Source organism: Plectrocnemia conspersa, unplaced genomic scaffold (genome assembly GCF_051122295.1).
Source record: "Plectrocnemia conspersa isolate PC_06_02 unplaced genomic scaffold, ASM5112229v1 ptg000011l, whole genome shotgun sequence".
NCBI lineage: Eukaryota > Metazoa > Arthropoda > Insecta > Trichoptera > Polycentropodidae > Plectrocnemia > Plectrocnemia conspersa.
In genome coordinates this window covers 21,440,253-21,460,632 of record NW_028277175.1, presented here as the reverse complement: position 1 = coordinate 21,460,632, position 20,380 = coordinate 21,440,253, and the positions used below count along the sequence as shown (strand labels likewise).

At 29.6% G+C, this 20,380-nt stretch overlaps 1 protein-coding gene across 2 annotated transcripts in view; it reads left to right on the top strand.

The window, feature by feature from the left end:
- LOC148229916 (uncharacterized) overlaps window positions 1-20,380 on the top strand; it is a 66,904-nt gene that overhangs the window by 5,461 nt on the left and 41,063 nt on the right. The window contains exon 2 of one of the 2 annotated variants that reach the window (XM_088197285.1): window positions 305-847. In XM_088197285.1, the coding sequence (XP_088053411.1) occupies window positions 736-847 (112 nt within the window). In that variant the 5' untranslated portion in view covers window positions 305-735. The remainder of the gene's footprint in view (window positions 1-304; window positions 848-20,380) is intronic. The other variant, XM_088197286.1, reaches the window with a different exon arrangement.

The following is a 20,380-nucleotide window of genomic DNA, read 5'->3' as shown; positions in this document are numbered from 1 at the left end:
GTGAAAGAAATAAACGGCCATATGTTTTCACTGATGACCTCATTAATAAAATTTGAATAGGTTTATTAATAGGCTATCGGAAACTTCGACAAAAAAGTATCTATGACATTAGAATCAAGACTCACTTTATACTCCCTTTATTCAAAGCCGTTTAAGTTATTCGTGAAATAATATGCTTAAAAAATATGTTATGGATTTTGTATCTTGATTTTACCTATAAAAAAATATCAGTTAAGCTAGCTAATAAATTATTCAAAATATTGATTTTTACGACAAGTACCTAAACCTAACGTTTTTTTTCTAGCAAGAAATGCCCAGGCTACTTTTAAATGCGACACCGATCAAGCTAACGAGTACAATATAAACTCTTTAAAAAATATCCATTATATTTGACTGTCCACTGATAGTGATGCATTAAAAAAACATTATTATTAAAAATATATATAAGTGTGTGTCTACTCGATGCGGTTCGACTGTACGTCGTTAAAAAACAATTATCGACTCTAGCGATCCGCACATTCTGCATAACGCCTCTGCGATCTACGCAGGAGACTAATTTAAATAAAAACAGTGAAAAAATAATAACAACATAGAAGAAGAAGATTGAATACTGAAGTCCTGTCAAAAAAATGAATTTTCAACAGTGACGACGGGCTCGAGAAAGAGCAGTGTTTTGTGGTGAATGTTTTTTTGAAAAGTTTTTAATTGGATAATGGTCGACGTAATGGATTGAAGATGGACGACAAGGTCAGGAGCAGGGTGGGCAGGTACAGGGAGGGCTCATGCGGGTGCCTGTGGGAGTTCCTGGAGTTGTTCACCAGATTTTGGGGCGTAGCGACCGCAATCGGTAAGTTTAATTAACTAAATTTAATATATTATATAGTCTATGTACGGATAGACGTGCTTTGAGATTCTATGTCCGAAACGGGAATCCGTAGTTTGGCCAAGTTGTAATGTTGTCAAAGTGTATGTATCTATTGTATAAGTTTGTATTATCGAAGTCTAATTTGCCAGCCGGGTATTTTTGCCTAACTATATACAATATATAGACTTTGAGATGCATTTTTTGTTGTCTGATTTAAATAGTTGTTCATCACAAATCAGTGTATTTATTTGAGCTATGTTGAAAACATATAAATATTCTAAAATAGACAGAGACGTACAATAAAAAAGTATACGTGTGAATACTAAAAAAAGAGAGGAAATATTTTTTCATTCTATTTTTTCGCATTATAACTACTAAAATTAAATAAAATTTAAAGTGTGTATTATTAAAAATATATTTATATTTTAACACATTCCTATTAACAACCCTTCCTTTGAAACTTGACCTCAATTGGTCAAGTTTTTCAATTTTTATTGTGATTTTCTAAAAACGGTTCTTTGTTTTTAAATTATGTGTATGTATGTATATATATTATTATGCATAAATATGTGACTTAAAAGAGCAATATCAGACATGTCACATTTTACTAGTTAAAAATAAAATGGTCATTGTAAATTAGTTAGCTTTTTATTCTTTAAAATGGCTAAAATAGTCATAAAAAAGCGTCTCAAGAAATTTGTCAATTCCACTGTCCATTAAAAATGATCAATCTATAGGATTTATATATTACTTAATTTTATTGAAGCAATATTAAAAATAAGCCTTTTATGTAATAATTATATGTTATATATTTCATTTATTCAAAAAGAAAATTTAGTTTAAAATTAAATTAAATTCTTGACTAAGAATCAGGGCCGGGAATAGACATTTTTTACGCGAGGCAAAAAGACAAATTTGCACCCCTTAGTATTTTTATTTTTTAATAAGTATAGTATTAAAAAAAAATATATTACACAAATTTTGAAACAAAATAGATTTATTGCTAATTATATAATATAAATACAAATTGATAATATAAATATTGATCCTTGTAAAATATTTAACAATATTATTTAGGGTTAGATTAATACTTTTTAATTTATATTAAACTTTATTGCTTTTATGCACTCTTTTTTAGTTTTTAACGATACTAGAACATACGTTTGTGAACATTAATCAATCTATTTTTTTCATTACTTGAAACCTCCCAGTTCTATAGTAGAAAAAATTGACACTTCAATGCCTTAATGAAAGGCCTGGGATGTAATTTTGCCGTGACGTCACGTTGTCGTAATATGTGACGTAATGGCGAAATTACCTCTCGAGATTCACTCTAGCCGTTGGCTCTCGTTGGTTTTATTGCTTTTGTGCCATAAGTAATGCTTTTTTCGACGAAGACACTTCGCAACAAGGGTGAAAATATGTTATTAAGTATTTTTTATAAATATGTACTAAGTAAATCAAACTTAAAATAAATCTAATTTTAATTTAATCCGCCTTGCATAAAGTAATTCTCTTTAGTAAATTGGGTATATTTAAACTTTGACCAATGTATGTCCCTAGCAGGGTACAGCCACCACAAGTCTATTCCGACGCTCTCTATGGTTTCAGACCCTCTCTCCCATTCTTCTCTCGTCCCTTAGTGAGCTACGTCAATCGCAACTCTATCTCCACAGCGAATTCGCGGTTTTCCACCAGAGCTCGCGACGTCCTGCATCATAATTAAAGCTCTATTGTATAGATAGATATACACACGTACTTATTTATGTGAGTGTTTAGTTTCCGAGGTTAATCAATATGTAAAAATATATAACATGTATACCATTAGCAAGAAATTCAGACCATAAATCCTAACCGCTTTTTTCTTAGTATACTGTCTGTTGTCTATATTGTAGGCGAATTATTTTGTATCAATATAAAGATAATAAGACAACATTTATATCATCTGTTTTTATTAATTTGCATGATTTGATTATTTCATTGGATTAACGGCATAGCGACCTAGTTTGGCTTAAGCTTATGTAAACATTTATTTATTTATTTAAATTAAGATTATCTTGATTTAACAACATGTTACCTCAGTGAGTTAATATGATCATAATTTATTAGAGAAAAAAAATATTAAAATCATACGAATCAGACCAGCTCCTCGTAGCTGACATTATTAGATCAATATGCATTGTCAGCGTTTTAAGAAACTGGATGACGACAGTCATAGCGAGTCGGCTGATGCGAATATTTTGTCTGAGACGGGGAGCACAAAAGGACGCGATTATGATTCGAAGACGTTTCAAAACCCAACATTGAAATTTTCATCCTTTTCGAGCCTTTGCTCCTCTTTCGAGTTTATTATTTTTATTTCTTTACAATAGTTACTGGAAAAAAAGTCAGCGAAAAAGTACATTTTAAAAATATTTTTTATGAATATATATAATATGTATTTTTAAAAACGAAATAAGTAATGAACTGAAAGTTTACTTTATTTGTGCCAGATGTAAACTACATTATATTTGCCTCAACACAGTCAGTTCTCCAAATTGTTTATTACTTATAAAGGATACAGAACAATTACCCTTCAATAGTCAATGAACTTATATGTTCTCATAGGCGTTCAAAATTTCCTCGTTTTTTCAGAGTGGTCGAAAAAACGATCTCGAAGTGGAATTGATTTAATGATATTTATTGTTTTTATGACAATGTTAAGAGTCTCAACCTTTTTGCAATGGATTACGCAGTGTATGCAAAAAATTGGTCACATAATTTTTTTAGATATGCGATTAATCGTGAATATTTTACAACCATTGAAGCAGACCCATCGGTTGCATAAGCTATTTATTATATTTTGCAAGTGGAATATTTTTATCCATAAAAATATAATTTTTTTGATATATCGTTTCAACTTTAGTGTCAGTTTTAAAAAATAACAATAATAACTTATCAGATTAAGATAAAATATTTGGTTACTTGAGGATTCCAAATTATAAATCCTGATTCAAAAATGTTGCGAACTGAAGTGTCATAGAAGACACGAATAATTGTCGGGTTGTCAAAGGGAAACGTGTTACTCGTAAAAAATCCATATTGGAAAATATCTACTTGCTCTCAAAACTGATTTCAAGAGCTTTTTATGCTTTTTTCTAAAGAATTTAGTTTTTTAAGAAATATTGCGACAAAAGTAGTAAATACTTTTGTGTTCCCCTCCGAAAAACTGTTTCTTTGTAGGAACTGGATAGAAGACTCTTAATATATATTAAAAATTATAGTTGCATGTCCTATTATTTATATTTAAATCAATCAAAAGGATTTCATTTTTTAATATAAAGATAGTTTTTTGCGTAATGATTGAGACGTGTATTATGTGGGTGTGTTCGTAGGCCGTCGAGCTGGACTAATGGATGCGAAGAGAGAAGCGGCAGCTTCTGCGATCTTAACTGCTCTGAAGTTGAGTTGGGCGCATGGCTCTAGTAAATTTCACCGACTGCAATTCACCGAGCGGAAAGTTCACTGACTGGTAAATTAATTGAAGTGAAAATTCACTGATACTACAATTGAACGCCGGTGATTTATTTATTAAAAATAATTATTTACACTTGTATTTTTTAATTACTCTAATTTAATTTAATATGTTATAATGCAAATTAATGCAATGCATTTAATTATTATAAAGGAAATATATTTTTTAACTCTATGCATAAAAATAAAATATTTTCATTTATATAATAAATAATAACAATAAATAAGATGGTTATATAGTAATATACATATATTATCAGATATTTAAGATATTTTAGATTTTACATGTCTATAGATACGTTATTTTAAATATTAATTTAATGTGTATTTTATTTTGAATTAATTTGTTTATATTTATTATTATATTTACATATTTTGTTGTTTATTCAATTGTACTTTAATTTAATTTAATTTTTATTTATTGTAATATATCTTTGCAAATTATTTTTCTTTACGATATCTTTGAGCGTTTGCTCCATTATTTATTTATTTATATATTTGGGAAAATTAATTATTTAATTACGTATAGATAAAAATGGATTATTTCCTCTCTAATTTTTAAGAATTTATAAGCAAATTAATTTAAAATAATCATTATTAATTTAATATATCTTATAACCATCTTATTTATTGTTATTATAATTTTAATGAATTATTTAATCCTACGTCTTGAGATTTAAAAAGGTTTATAATAATATTAACTAAATTGTTATTTTAGTAAAAAAATATGTTTTCCAAGTAATTATGAACTTTATACAGACACTAGAAAATTAACATTATTTTTTTATAATCTTCACAATTTTTAATCTTAAAAACTTATAATAATTTAACCTTTAATGTTTTTGCACGTTCAATATTATATTTTACTATTTATAAATACAATTTTGAAATGTAATATCATAATCCTTATTACATTGTCATGAGAGAATGTTAATGTTTGCTTTACTAATTCGAGGAATAGAATTTTCCCAAAAGATGGAAGATTTACAACACTGTGTAGGTATGCTTAATCAGTCGAATTATTTGAAATTGCTGAAGTCCCATTAAAAAAAATATATATATATATATTAATACAAGGAAATGTATAGCATTAATTTGCAATTGAACATATTAAATTAAATAAAAATAATTGAACAATAAAGGTGTAAATAATTATTTTTAATAAATAAATCATCGGCAATCAATAGGTAGAATTGGTGAGCTTTCCGTTCGACATATTGCAGGATCAGTGAATTTTTCATTCGGTGAATTTATCAGTCGGTAACTTTCTGGATACCAGCCTCTTCTCGGTTGAAGTCTAAGTTGGAGGGCTCTTCAAGATCTTATGCTTTAAGCTCCGATATGAATGCTCAAGTGTAAAATTTCCTGAGGTGAAGTTCTTCCTGGTTGTTCGTGTTTCAGTATTTATATTCATGACCCCTTCATGGTAGATTATGTTATTCGCCACTTTTTTAATGGGATGGTCAATTACAAAAGGTTGGCGAGTTCTTTTGAAACGAATTTTTATTGGCCGCTAAGACAGGTCAGAAACTGTCGTTTTAATGATAAACCCTAATGCTATAACAATAAATAGATATGTTGATACAGAATTCTAGAATATTTATAAACTAATATTATTTGAATACAATGTATGTATAAATGATGCATAGTCATATTATTATCGTCATTATTCAGACATCCGGCAGCACAAATTAATGTTCCCAGCTGATAAAAAAGCCTCTGTCCACGAACGCATTTTCTCTTAGCGTGCAATAAACGCTCACGTCTTCCGAGGCACTTTTGAAATAGACTTTATTAAACTTTCAGCGTCGTGAATAATATAAGCGAATTCAAATTAGGCTCTGTGAGTGGACTCCAGTATTTACGTAATTACATTACGTTTCTCAAAGGTAGCTCCTTATTTTTCGTCCTACGCAAATTCTTCGTAAAGAGGCATTTATTGAAATAGCTCCGCGATTTCTTTTATTTAGTTCATCGCTTAATATCGGCAATGGATTTTTTCTAATAATGACACGCGTTTGAATTCAGCGAGCATCTGCACCCCTGGACTCTCACACCCCTGTGCGTATAATGTCGATGGGAGCCATTGAAAAGTTTAGCAATGCAATGTCGAAAATGTCGCAGGAATTTAAATCTGAATCGCTTTCCGATATCGTGATGTTCCTATTTGAAAAAAAAAATTTCGCATACAAAATGATTTTATTTAGAATAATATGTTATGATGAAGTCATCAACATTTTATTGTATCTGTAGAATTGATTATGATTATTGTTTAATATAATCATTGGACATATTTTATAAATATCGTACTAAAAATGCATATTTTATTAAACAAATAGTCATCTTAATAAAAAAAACTCTATTTTAATGGCTTTCACTGCTTCTCCACAATATTTTTTTATTGTTGAATATATACAAGATATTCTCGGAATTTTCATTTTCAGAAAAATTCCATATTTAAAAAACCTTAAATTATTTATTACGATATATATACACAATTCGATCAAGGTATTCATAGGGTGACTATATTTTTTTAAGGGTCCTTTAGTGAAACTGAGCAAAACTTGATTATGATCGGTCACCAAATAAATGACTTTATAGAGTATGGATGAACTTTCAAATCTGGCATTTTACTAAAATATTTATAAAAAAAATATATTAAAGTAACGTTTTTGGGTCGGTTTCATATTGAAAATATTATTGAAAAAATGCTTTAATTTTGTATTAATAATATTATCAAAGAAATATATCGAGCGTCTAATACATGGATATAAATCTGGACTCTAAACTAAAATTAAGCTAAGCAAATTGTGGAATTTAGCTCTAAAGGACTTGCTATAACCAATATTTAACAAAAAAAGCGCATTAACAAGAAAAAAAAATCTAAGATATTCAAAATAAAGGGATAATTATTTTTATATATAGCATACCCTTATATATTTAAAAAGCTTCATAGTTGATTTCCAATAGAAATGATTAAAAAAATGACCATATTCAAATAAAAAAATACCATAAAATATTATGCGAAACTATATTAATCAATTAATCTTTAGAGTTAAGTATAAACGTAAAATGCCTAAATACATATTTTAGTAGCTAGTTAAGTAAATAATTATAAATAGTGTTAAGCTGTTTAATGTTTTTTTTCTTTTACTTTCTTAAAGGTTGTTGTATTTTCTTAATTCATTTTATATTTTTATTACTAGTCTTATATTATTATTAATATTTACTTGTTAACTAGAAAATGCTTATAAAGCAGCAACTTCTACTTAATTTTAATGATAACGTTAATCGTGTAATTAACGTTTATATATATATATATATGTATATAAAAAGCTTAAAACAAATAATGTTATTTATTAGTTGGTGGAGATTTAGGGTGCGATTTTATGTACTTATATTCATTAATTTAGAATACTTGTGTATTTTCAAGTATAATAATAATATATACATAATTCTGTATCTACACATTCACATTTGATGTTGATATATCTTATGCGTGGGAGAGAAGTAATATTTATTTTTACTGCGCGGTTAATTAAAACAATGTTATATATTAATTTAGTTAATTATAATGGCATTATTTGAGTATAATTTTCGTCAGATGTTTTTAAAATCCCCTGAGAGTGTAATCAGATATAATATTTTTAATTTAATTTGCCCTAAAGCTGAAAAAGAGAGCGAGTCATTACAGTTATAACAACATGGCACGGTAATTAGATTTAACGAAATATTTAAACAATAAATTTATTGTAAGCATTTTCACACAGGTATGTTTTAAAATAAGTAACATTTATTTGTATAATAATTTATTAATAAATATGCCAACAATAATTTAGGGTTTTGAGGCCGAAGAAGTGTGACTTTGTAGCCAAATAAACGCCGGAAAATTTAGTTACAGTTTATTTTAAAAATATATATAATTACCACTTATATAGAGAAATGTAGCTATTAGGCGGTGTAAATATTTGAAAGTCAATTGCATCGCTTTTTGGAAATATCCGCTGAAATTTGTCTACATCTAAATATAAATAGTCCAGATAGGCGATCGGTAACCAAAGAGTCATAGAACAATAGTAATATGCGTAGGGTAAAAATGTATTATCTAGCACGCGTCTTTTCCATATAAAGAGTAGTATTTTGGCGGTATTTATGAGTGATTAACGTCTCTGAATGGATGTGCTTTTAGGTGGTCCATGTAATATTTTAAATTAGTAAGACAATTATTTGATCACGAGATCTATATTCCATTGTTGTGTAAAATATTGTGTGTATCCATACTATTCAGACGGTTTAATATCTCTTTTTGTTTGTTTGAAATTGTCGTTAGAATGTGTTCTAAATTAAAATAAATTGAGCAGATGATTGAAAACTCCACAATCACATAAAAAGTTAAAAGAGGGCAAAGTCTGATCCATTTTATTAATTTTAAGTAATAAAAGTATTTATGACTTCACTTTCACAAAGTGGAAAAGTATCAAATTAATTTATTTATTGTAAATCCTCCGTTGCAGCATGACAGGTGTTAGTCTTATGCGTTACAACCAAGCTAACACAATTAACAACTACTAAGTAGTTAGATACTATATGTAAATCAAAGTGTATGAATCAGTGTCATCTATTTTATATTTTATAAAATATGATTACATATTATAAAAAATATGTGTCACTATGTATAGACTAGGTCGACTTTATTTTAATTATTTATTATGATATGTATCTGTGAGATAAGGTAAATTTAGGAAAACCAGATCTGTAATGATGGATTGGAATTATATATATATATATATATATATATATATATATATATATATATTTAGCATCAACTCCTATTTAAAACTAGAGATCATATGAGATTCGAACCCAAGTTTTAAACCCACTAGTCTATCGTGCTGGTTTATTGTTCAAGAGTTATCAAACATGCGTAGCAATTTGTTTAACAAGTCATGCGTAAGATACCATTTGATCTTTGACTCTTTGAAATTGTATCGACACACAAATTAAATGCTTCGAATTAAAAAATATATTTTTAGATGTAACTATTTATTTTAAAGTGTTAAACATAAACATCATTTGTATTTAAATTAAAACAACTTATATCCGGACGTTTTAATTATAATAAAAACAAAGAGTCGGATTTAATAAATGTAGGTTAACGCCAGCAGCGCCATAACCCTTTTTTTCTTATGTTGCATGCCCTGCTTTCGCTGCCTCATTTACGTTGCTGATAATACACCCTTATAAAATAGCACACAATGCCGGATGTTTACTCGTATTTTTCTCCGGTCGTGATTACAACCTCGACTCGGTCGTTATTAAATATTAAACGCTCTCTCATTTACGCCCACTCGCGTAGATTGGTACCCATGCATCAACTTAGATTAAAAACCATACTGAGATGCAAACTTGCGCTGTCGATACACAAATTACCTTCTATCATTATCGTCCGCAAACTTGCTAGAAATAAATCAAATTACATCGTCCGAGTGAGTAATGGCCTGTCCTGTCACGGGCGGACCTGTCAATCGAAAGGATTGGAAAACGAGGGGGAGGGGGATTTCATGTAACACAGTGCTTAATCCAAATACCAATCCAGTCCGAGTCGATCTAATGTGATGGCTAGTCGAAGATAAAATTGATCGTTGTAGAGTTGTCATCATTTGTCAAAATCATAATATCAGTACTCATTCAAATATACTATTTGAATATGGCAACACCGAACTATATAGGTTAATATATTATATTTAATGTCAGAGGAGTGTTCCAAGCCTTCCAAGTTTTTTGAGCATGTAACTCAGATCCCGATATAGAAACATAAAAAGTGACACCAATAATCCAAACTATTCAAATTAGATTAACTTGGTTGTGATATACTTTATAATAATATAATATGTTTGTTCATGTATAATTTTGTGTGCTCATAAATATAATTTAATTACTGCTATAATTGTTAATTACCCACAGTACAAAGCAAACATGCGAGCAAATATAAGCCTAATAACTGGAATTAATTATTGACGGTTAGGATTAAGCCTTCATCGAAACGATAAATTAGCTCTCAAATATCGGCTGAATATATGGAATTAACAATTTTCATGAATCTTGGAAAGCTTAAATCGTTCTGGTCAAGTGTATTCCTATAAATTGCCATTGAATTTACAACCACTCTCATATAGATTATATTTATATTTTATTTGTGAAGTAATATATTTTTTCAATATGCTTAATGTTTTAATATCATATTTCAATCAATTGATTTTTTTAAATTTTGGATTCTGATAACCTTTAAAAGTCCAAAGGCATGTGTGTTATGTCTAAAACAGTTATAGCGTTGCAGTCCAAAGGTATCTATGTAATGCCCAATGTATCTTATATTTTCTGAAGGCTTTTTAAATGATTTGATGATAATTTTTCCAGTGTTTTATTTCATTACTTACTTAGATATACTTCTATAAATATATTACTATAAATATAGTAAAATCTGTTTTTGGAAACAATTTTTTGTCCAGTCTGTGCCAACCTCTCAAAACCTAGACGTATGCTTTGCTATCCATGGTTCTCAATTTAAAAAGTTTTGTTTCTACATCTACGTATATATTTTATTTAATCAAGAGTCCGTGCTATTAGCAACGTGATCGTTTAGAAAAGGACTAAATTATGAAATACGTGTACGTAGATTATAATTAATAAATTGTGTATAAAAATAACAATTGTGAAAAGGGCGATATTATAATTAATCCCCTTGCTTTGAGGAATGATAATTAACCAATTAACCCTTTAAACGTCAGCGACTTTTTAGTGAGTCACCTGTTATTTTTCTTCACGGGTCAGTATCTCTTTCTAAAAATAAATGTAAAGTATTTAATTTATTGCTATATGAAGCTAGTACATTAATATTTAGTAATTAAAAAAAATTGTAAATAATTCGTTAACTTATTTAAAAAAACATATTTGTAAAAAAATATCAACAAATGACGCACCGGTGAGTCGCTGGAGTTTAAGTCGTTAAAGTGACGCTCGAGCAGGGATGGAGATTTTGTATGCACATTGATAAAATTTGCGATAAGGCATCGAATATGCTTTGATTCTGCTTATATTCGAAACGCTAGTTTGTAGCTTCACGAATATAAACAAAGCGTTCCATGTTGTTTGAGAGGATAGAGGAAATTTATTATATATTCTACAAGGGGAAGTATGAATTATATCTGTATTTATATTACAGTTTATATACAATTCATAGCATTCTCAACGTAGCGTATGTTCAACTTTGCTGAGAATTGGTGTCGTTATATAAACCGCGGCTCGCGAGCCGCATACGGCTCTTGAGGTATGCGCTTGCAGTCCTTTTTTTGACAAATTCATATTTTTTCATTTGTCATTGATATGTTCATTTATTATATTATATAAATAAAAATTCAAAGTCTCTAATTAATTACTGGATGCAATGAAATAAGCTTTATCGCGAGTCAGGAAATTACTATGAGGGGAAAACCATTCACTTAGTACGTAAAAATTTTCTTTTTACTTTTTTGACTTTTAAAAAATAAAGAAGTATACGATTTTTATATAAGATTATGCAAATACATGTATTTTTATTTGCGTAATTTTTATCTATAAAATAAATATAGAAATAATTTAAGAACTATTAAAAAAACATAGTTTACACAGGAAATAAATAGCTACTAGATTTTTATGTAAACATATATTTTTACAGGCAATCTACAGGCCAGCAGTATTTACATGTTTTGTTTTGTCATTTTTGTTTTGCATGAGCTATCAATTTTGCTCTGCGATCGAGAGCAGGTTGACCTGATCAGGTTTTTTATATCCGTAAGGGTTTATTTTGACTGTAGACGGAGTTAATGTCTACAATATTAAACTGCATTTGCACACTATACGGGAAATTAACAGTATTGTTACATATACATAGTTTTAATAGCGAAGGAGTATTACACAGGGATGTCATTTCAGCTTTTTTTAATATTTAGATTTCATTAAGATCCATAGTTTTTCATTAAATTACATACATTTTTCTGGCCAAATTCAACTTAAGGCAAATGCCCCTACCTGCCTCCCTCAAATGACGTCTCTGGTAAAACCAATAAAAATGGAGTATAGTGATGTATGTTTGTCACTTCAGTAGCAAGTGTATGAATGGACTTTAAAACTAAGAAACGACATAGCAGACTCAGAAAGTTTCATAGTAGACTCTTCTTGATCAGTTTATGCAAAGAAGTCCATTGAAGAAAATCACAAAAAATAAACGTGTCAGTGCAGGATGAATTCTGCATTGGCATGATTTAAAGATCGACGTATCGAAGGGACAGACACTTTTGTTGCGCTCTTTTGAAATAGGTTGTTGGCTTTTTGAAAATATTTGTAACTAGAGATAATTTATTTGGCTAGCGCCAGCTGAAAAGCACAGGAGCGAGTTCAAAAAAAGTCACGAATTAGATTTTTTTCTGCATAAACATAAAAAAATATTTACATATGTATTTTTTAAATAAAAAATATTTAAACTGCTTAAACCGGCTGACAGGTTTTTTTATTTGTAAAAAACGGAAAACCGATTTTTTTCGTACGTTTTTTGGAAGCAGACCACCCGTAGTTATATATTCATATTAATACTATGATTGTATAGTATCTTCTTAATGCTAACGAAGGTCTATGTGTTCTTTGATCTTGTGATTTTCTATTTTTATTTATTTTCTTCATTCATTTTACATCCGAAGTATGTATTGTAAAGAACCCGTTTGATGCTTTTATCATATTATGTTGCCTTGAGATGATCATGACTTATTAATTAGACCTTTGTCACTACATGCTTTGAGAAGGTTATTTAATAATACGTTTAATACTTATAATCATTGATTAAGAATGCACATCTAAAGATGATGCCATGGTTCACATCTTTAAATGCTTCGGCGAATGATGTTTAAAGGTAGCGGTGAAAGAAGGCAACCTTGTTGCACTCCTAGCATTTACTTACTCTGTTAAGTCATAGCTGTATTTGTTGATTTCAGTATAGCTTACTACTGACTTACACAATCAAAAGTCGATAGAAGTATAAATAACGCGTGTATCAAAACAATTGTTTTTAATATTCTAAACAATATAAAAATGTATGCTAAAATCATACATTATCTGATTAATTATTTTTAGGAACGTCTTTGGTACATCTCTCACCAGACTTATTGTAGAGTTTCGTATTGCATGATATTTTTTTTTATTAATATATATATCAATTCCATATTTAATTATTATATCGTTTTTTTTTTTAATATTTTCAATTAAAGTTTAGCATATTTCAAATATTACTGTCGCGACAATCCATTGACCGTAAGAATAAAACTTGGTACAATCACTCGTTTAAAGCGTTATGAGCTAATTGATATTTGCGACTTGCAAAACAAGTTTATTCATCACGCAGACGTTAAACAAGCGCACGCGTGATCAGAGATTTGGACGGATTAGGACCACTTACAAATGTATCTTTGAATTGTCATCAGTCGGTGTAATAAAATTACCCTTATTTCAGTGGAATAAATGAAGCACTTAAATTAGAATTGACCAGTGATAGCATTGCCAAATCTCTAGCTGTTAAAATTATCACCGTTTTGCAAAAATATTTTTTTATTAAAAAAATAACAAACAATATAGGTCGAGAGTTAAATAGTATATAAGCGCGAACATAGCGTTCTCTTGATACTTCTTTTCGGAACACACGTTTGAATTTAATTTTTTTTTAATTTCGATTTTTTGGTTTAGTCAACATTTTTTATATTGTCATGGAGAGCGTAGAAAGATGTTATATATAAAAATATATATATTTTTTTCTGACTCACCCAAATTTATAGTATAACATAACACTTAATTAAAATTATACTAGGGAATTTTTAGATGGATATTACTGAATGGCAAAACCTCACATAGTAGTTTTAATGTGGAGCAGTACCGCGTTGCAAATAAATGAAACATAAATAAAATTAAATTCACCATCTAATGTTGTTGTGCGGTATTAATGTAATAATTCCTCTCTTTATTTTGTAGTTAGTGGGAGAGCAATTCAGATTAAATTGTAATGTTACATATTTATGCCCGCAATTTCATGAACAAAAACATGACTGCCACGAGTGTGTTCAATTGTTTCCAGCATGCGTGTATCATATTAAATAATGTTTAATATGCGGTTACTTTTAATACATATATGAATAATATAATGCACTATATATAGAACAATTATTTGTTAGTTTAATATGATTAACATTTAGTAAGTAGTGGTATAGTAAGAGATTAAAATAATCCAATCGATAATCACTATTTCAGTTTTCATAGATTTTCCCAATCTCACGGACAAATTTCGTGAGAAATAATTTAAATTAAATCGAGCTAGATTATGCATAGTGATGTGCAGCGCCTTTCAGAGAAAATGCAAGGTCTGGGGCAACTAATATTTTAGAGGAATCTGTGTTTCTTAAATTCATTCAAAGCAGATTTACAAATTTAAAGCCGCTGGTTTTACTGCATCTAGCTTTATTGACATTCTTGTTTAAGAAATGTTGTGTAAGGAATAAATTATTATATTTTTTTCTTTCTTTTTGTACTAAAGCAATTATAAATTTGCTTGACAGTACCAAAGAAAGTTATTTCTTTTTAGCAAGATTCCGTTGAATACAAGGATTTTAAGTATGGTTTCCATTACCAGAAAATGTACACTTGCTATTTTCATGCAAACTGCTTGCACATGATTATACTTCTCTACCATATTGTCTCCGTTATCGTATTGTAGCAAATTTAAAAGTAAGCTAGAAATTTCTTTACCCGTTTTATCAAAAAGTTGTCAAAGCATATAAAACGTTCTTTAATTGAAAATTCCAATTTGCTGAACTTAACGTAACGTATAATTAATATAACTTGTTCCTTATGAGATAAATCTAGAGACGCAATAGCTATTAAATTAGAATATTTAGCCCTCTTAACTTCTTCAAAACAAACAAACCGCAAATATTAATAAACCCGTTGTGTATTCTCGTTGAAAGATAATGAACCTGCATTCTCCCGTTGTCTTCTGTGCAGCTCGAATTTTTGAAACATTCTTTGCTAATATTGGATCATATTTACTTATTCAATGTGTAGGTCACGATAACCCTCTTTCAGAGAGAAAAAAATATGTATCAAGATAGTGCTCCGGTAGCTTTTTCCAATGTTTTGTTCGATCATTAATTTTATTTAGAAGCAAATTTTTCATTCTTCAATTAGCTAAAGCTTTTCTATGTGATTTAAAAAAACATAATTAAACTTTTGTGAGATGTTATGAATAATTTTGATCGAATTTCATATGGGATCGATTTGTTTCAACATATTGAATTACCAAAATATGGCTTAGTGCAGCTGCCCCTCTGCCTCCTAGTGATCCTGATGACGTCTATAGATATATTAAAATAAATTTTACTGACGTACAAATTTATTTATGTTGCAACATAATTGTCTGATATGCTTGTTATGCAGATGGAAACAATAGGAGCTATATATAATTCCTAAAAATATATCAGTGTTTATTAAAAATAAATTATATCTTATTAAAAAAGGGGTAATACGGGATAAGATTCAATTTATACAATTTGTACAGCGCGGTGGGCTTAAAAGTTGTTTCAAAATTAAAATATTTCCTCGTCGGTCAATTTGAAAGTCGTGTTTTTTTCAATGGATTATATAGAAAAGTTTCAGAATCTTAATCCCCCTTTTAAAACTTGTCCTTCGGCGAGAATGTTCGAGTTCGAGTCTAAAAGATATTTTTCTGTAGGGACGAACGTGTATTTGTGTGACAAATATTGCTCCTAGCTTAAGAGCTAAAACTTGTTGGCGTCGCTTTTCAACTAATCAATCCTTTTCGGCGTTTACCAGTACGTGGCCGACATTCGTCGCCTTTTGTTTTTCTCGGCGTCCTTTTTTCGACGCCAAAAGGAGTAGTAGTGTCAACGAAATAACGCGAGATAATGAAACGCAATTAAAATCGCTTCTATATATACAGCTTTTAGTCAAAGGAGTACATGTGTGTATTACGGATAATATACTAGTGTAGTAGCAAAGCCCGAATAAATTAAACCCAAGAGAAATACATTTTCATATTAATACACGTGTACTTTGAGAGCTGCAAAGTTTGCGGTCGAAATAAGCTATAATATACTTAATAAATAAGTTCGGCGGAATTTAATGTGAAGTGTAAGTATAGAGAATTTACTTCTGATTAAATTGATTCATAAATTAAATATACGTTATAAGATTAGTTAATTATTTTCTTAATTATTATTGCAATAAGAATCAGATTTACTTATTTGTAACGCATAATGTGAGGGTGTTTTAAGCAAGAATATTTTTATCGATGAGTTGTAAGATTATAGTAGATTTTTATGCATATCGTCAAGGTTTGAGATAAGGCTTTGTTATGCGGGGCGCATGTCACTTCAATCACTTATTGGCGACTCGCGTTCTTTACAATACTCTAGTTCGTAGCGTCCTTGAATGTGGCTCTATTGTCTGAATTCCAAGTGAAGTAAAGTACTCCTTGTTGCTGGAGAGAATGTATTTTTTTTAAATATTTCTACAAGAAAGAGTACAAGTCGTATCTGTATTTGAATCCCACTGCCTTTTTGATATGAGCGTTAAGATACAATTCATTGCATTGGAGTGGTGTCAACAACCCGTTAATGCTCGGTGATCTTTGTTTGCTCTAGAGCGTCACAATCGCGTTCCTTATGCCTGCACTACACTCTCTGGAAGTTGGCCAAGGTTGGCCAAGGATAAAACGAGTAACTCGGTTCAATTTCAATATGCGCGTAGGCGTCCTATGGTTAACACGCACGTCAAGCGTTGCATCGTGGTCACGTGGTCAAATTATAATACCACATGCTTATTGGGGACTTCAACAGACTCTTACTGACATCTTTGAATATTTTAGGGCACCAAAAAGTATTAATTATATTTTTGATAGTATATTCTTCTAACAGATATCGTTATTATATTTTTTTTCATATGAAATTAAATAATTAAAAAATAATTAGTGGTACTTGATTTTGTTAAAAAAAATCGTTTCGAATATCCTTATGTATTTTCCTAGATCGGTTTATATAAATGTCACACCATAACGAATTCTTATTTAGAATCGATGGCGACAAATTCTAGGATAATCACAGATGTGGTGTTCGTATTTTGAAGTATAATTTTTATGCCTTATGGCATTTTGCAAAAGCCGATAAAGATTTTGCGTAAATTGAATATTTACGACCGAAAAGTTTTCACTGATATTGTATTGGTGAGTGCCCACACAAAATTTTATAATCATCAGTTGCATAATTTTAATAATATGACAATTTAAAAAATGCAATTATTTGGCACATTTTTCGATCGCGCAAATATGCCAGCTGTACGTGACAGCAGCCGCCGTGCGGACATCATTTACGCCCGCCGTCCGGACGGCATATGGAATTTGTGGCAGTGTGGCCGCTACTCGGAAGTCGGCGACCTCGGCCGACTTCAGTTGAACTTCGGTTCGGAAGAATGTAGTGCAAGCATTATTCTTGACCGTTACGGCCAGGACGGAAGCGCTTGAAAACGCTTCTCTCGCACGAGCTACCCAGCTCCTCAGCTTGGCAAACACAAGGAGGTTATGAGGAGCTGGAAAAACAGTGATATGATACTGATCTATTCATGTGTGCAGATAACTGTTTTTTTTTTAAATTGTTTTTTTAAATGCTTATTATTGTTTGTAAATTAGACATCAATGGGGAAACCCGTCAGGTCATGATGGTTGTAATAAAAAATAGGCTCACGATTGTCATATTGCAACGCAAGGTTTACAATAAATAAATAAATATGAAATATGAAACTGTGATATGTTAAGTGATTTTAATTAATGGGATTTTACATCGATTTTTATTCGTTTCTATATCCAATGGTTGCGAATTTTATCATTGTAATAATGCAAATTTAATCCGAAAATGCTAATGTGAAATTAAATAATTCATTCAGATCCACTCTGAACGCGGCCGCAATTCTAATCCTTATTAAAATTTATTTCTTTATCAAATATGGCTTTTACGAAACCCGTGCTAAAATTGGTTTAACACGTCTGAATCTGAAGCGCGTTAATCGCTCGCGTACATACCGTAGGTTTGGAATATAACCCGAAAAACTCAAAACAACTAAAAATGGTAAATATACATTAATTTTGAAGAGTTGCATTTTTCATTAATTAACAAACATTAATATTTTCAGGGCAAAAATAATAATGTTTGTTTGTTACAAACAGCGTATTTGACATTAATGATTTACCTATCGAGGTATTATATTAAAATTTAATAGGTATTTTTAATTTAACTCCTAAGTAAATCAATTAATGCAATATGCAGCAATAACGAATTTTTAAATTTTTAAAATCATGAACATTAACATTTTGTTCAAAGCATGAGTAATTATTTTTTGCAAGATGCGAAAGAACATATTATAAATCACTGTAACTAAATAGAGAATTAAAATCAGATATAAATACATATAACTAAGTCTTCTGATTTCTTAATATTTTAACATTTCACGTGAAATGAGAATTCTTAATTTTACTTCTCGATTTTTATGAGAATTCTCGAAAAAATTGATAAATAAAAAATATATAATATATTGCAATACTTTTTTACCACTATTCAAGCATGTAAATTATATAATTTATAACAAATAATATATAACAGAACTTGAAGAATGGTAACATATTTATCATTTATTAAAACATCAGTGGGTACATTATCCCACATTATGCTTGAAATAACTTTTTGCAAAGCATAAAGTGTAATAAACATAAAGTGCAATCAGCCATCCTCTGGGGATAAAAAACTTTGTGAAAGATAGAATACATTTTTTAAATCTACCGTTTCCCATCCGTAGCGGGTTCTTCTTGTATTATTATTAGTGTGGTTATCAGATTAACAAAGCAAAGAAAAAATCATTAACAAATTTTTGCCATTCAAATATTGAAAGCTTCCAAGAAAATATACTTATTTTCGAACATCTGGCAAAGACACGCCTTTTCTAATGCGGCGGTTTAAAAAATGCACAAGTTGTAAAACAATTCTAAAATATTTGTAATTTTTTTTATAAAAAAGTCTTTGAATATTCTTGAGAAATAAACAAATTTATCGAGAATTGAGATTTATTGATTTGGGATCATCATCAATTATTTTCTTATACAATGATCCAATATATTTAAGTAGTCAAATATATTTTTATTTATATTTTAAATAATGTTTTTAAAAGACTTAAAAATATCTGTAATTTTTCTCTTTCATTTAGCTTTAGAGCTTTTAAAAAATGGACGCAACATCGGAGCTTTTAACAAATATATGGTAAATATACATTAAAATGGTCTACTATTTAATTACATCCTCATTTAGAAGTTTTTATTAAACTACAAATTTTAAAATGTTTCTGAAAAGCTATTTATTTTATGCTGTAACAGTCTCATTCCAAGTCGACGTTACATAAAAGAGAGGGTGAGTTAAAAAGTGAATTATCAAAAGGGATAAAAGTAATAATTTATTATTTACAATACATAATCTAACCGAGTATTATATCGCGAATATATATATTTATTGGATATCGCTGAATTTATTAGCGACGATTTGCAGAAGGGTTTTATTTAATTATTCATTTAAATATCACCCAGAGAGCATTGAAAAGGCACGCAATACACATACCAGGTACAATAAAAATACATTTTTATCTAAAAGTTGGAGGATTTACTATCGGGCGGGGCTTTTGCACCGTAATATTTTACGACTCCAAAGGTTCAAGTACCCAATTTTCGGAAAGTCCGTGTCCGAGACGCTCATCGACACCCATAGACATATTGTGAACATAAAATTACTCTAGGACTTGTGCATAATACACAAGGACCTTGCTAGACCTAAAGGATGCCTTCACGAACAGAATTCAGATGCCCTTCTTTCCTATTTT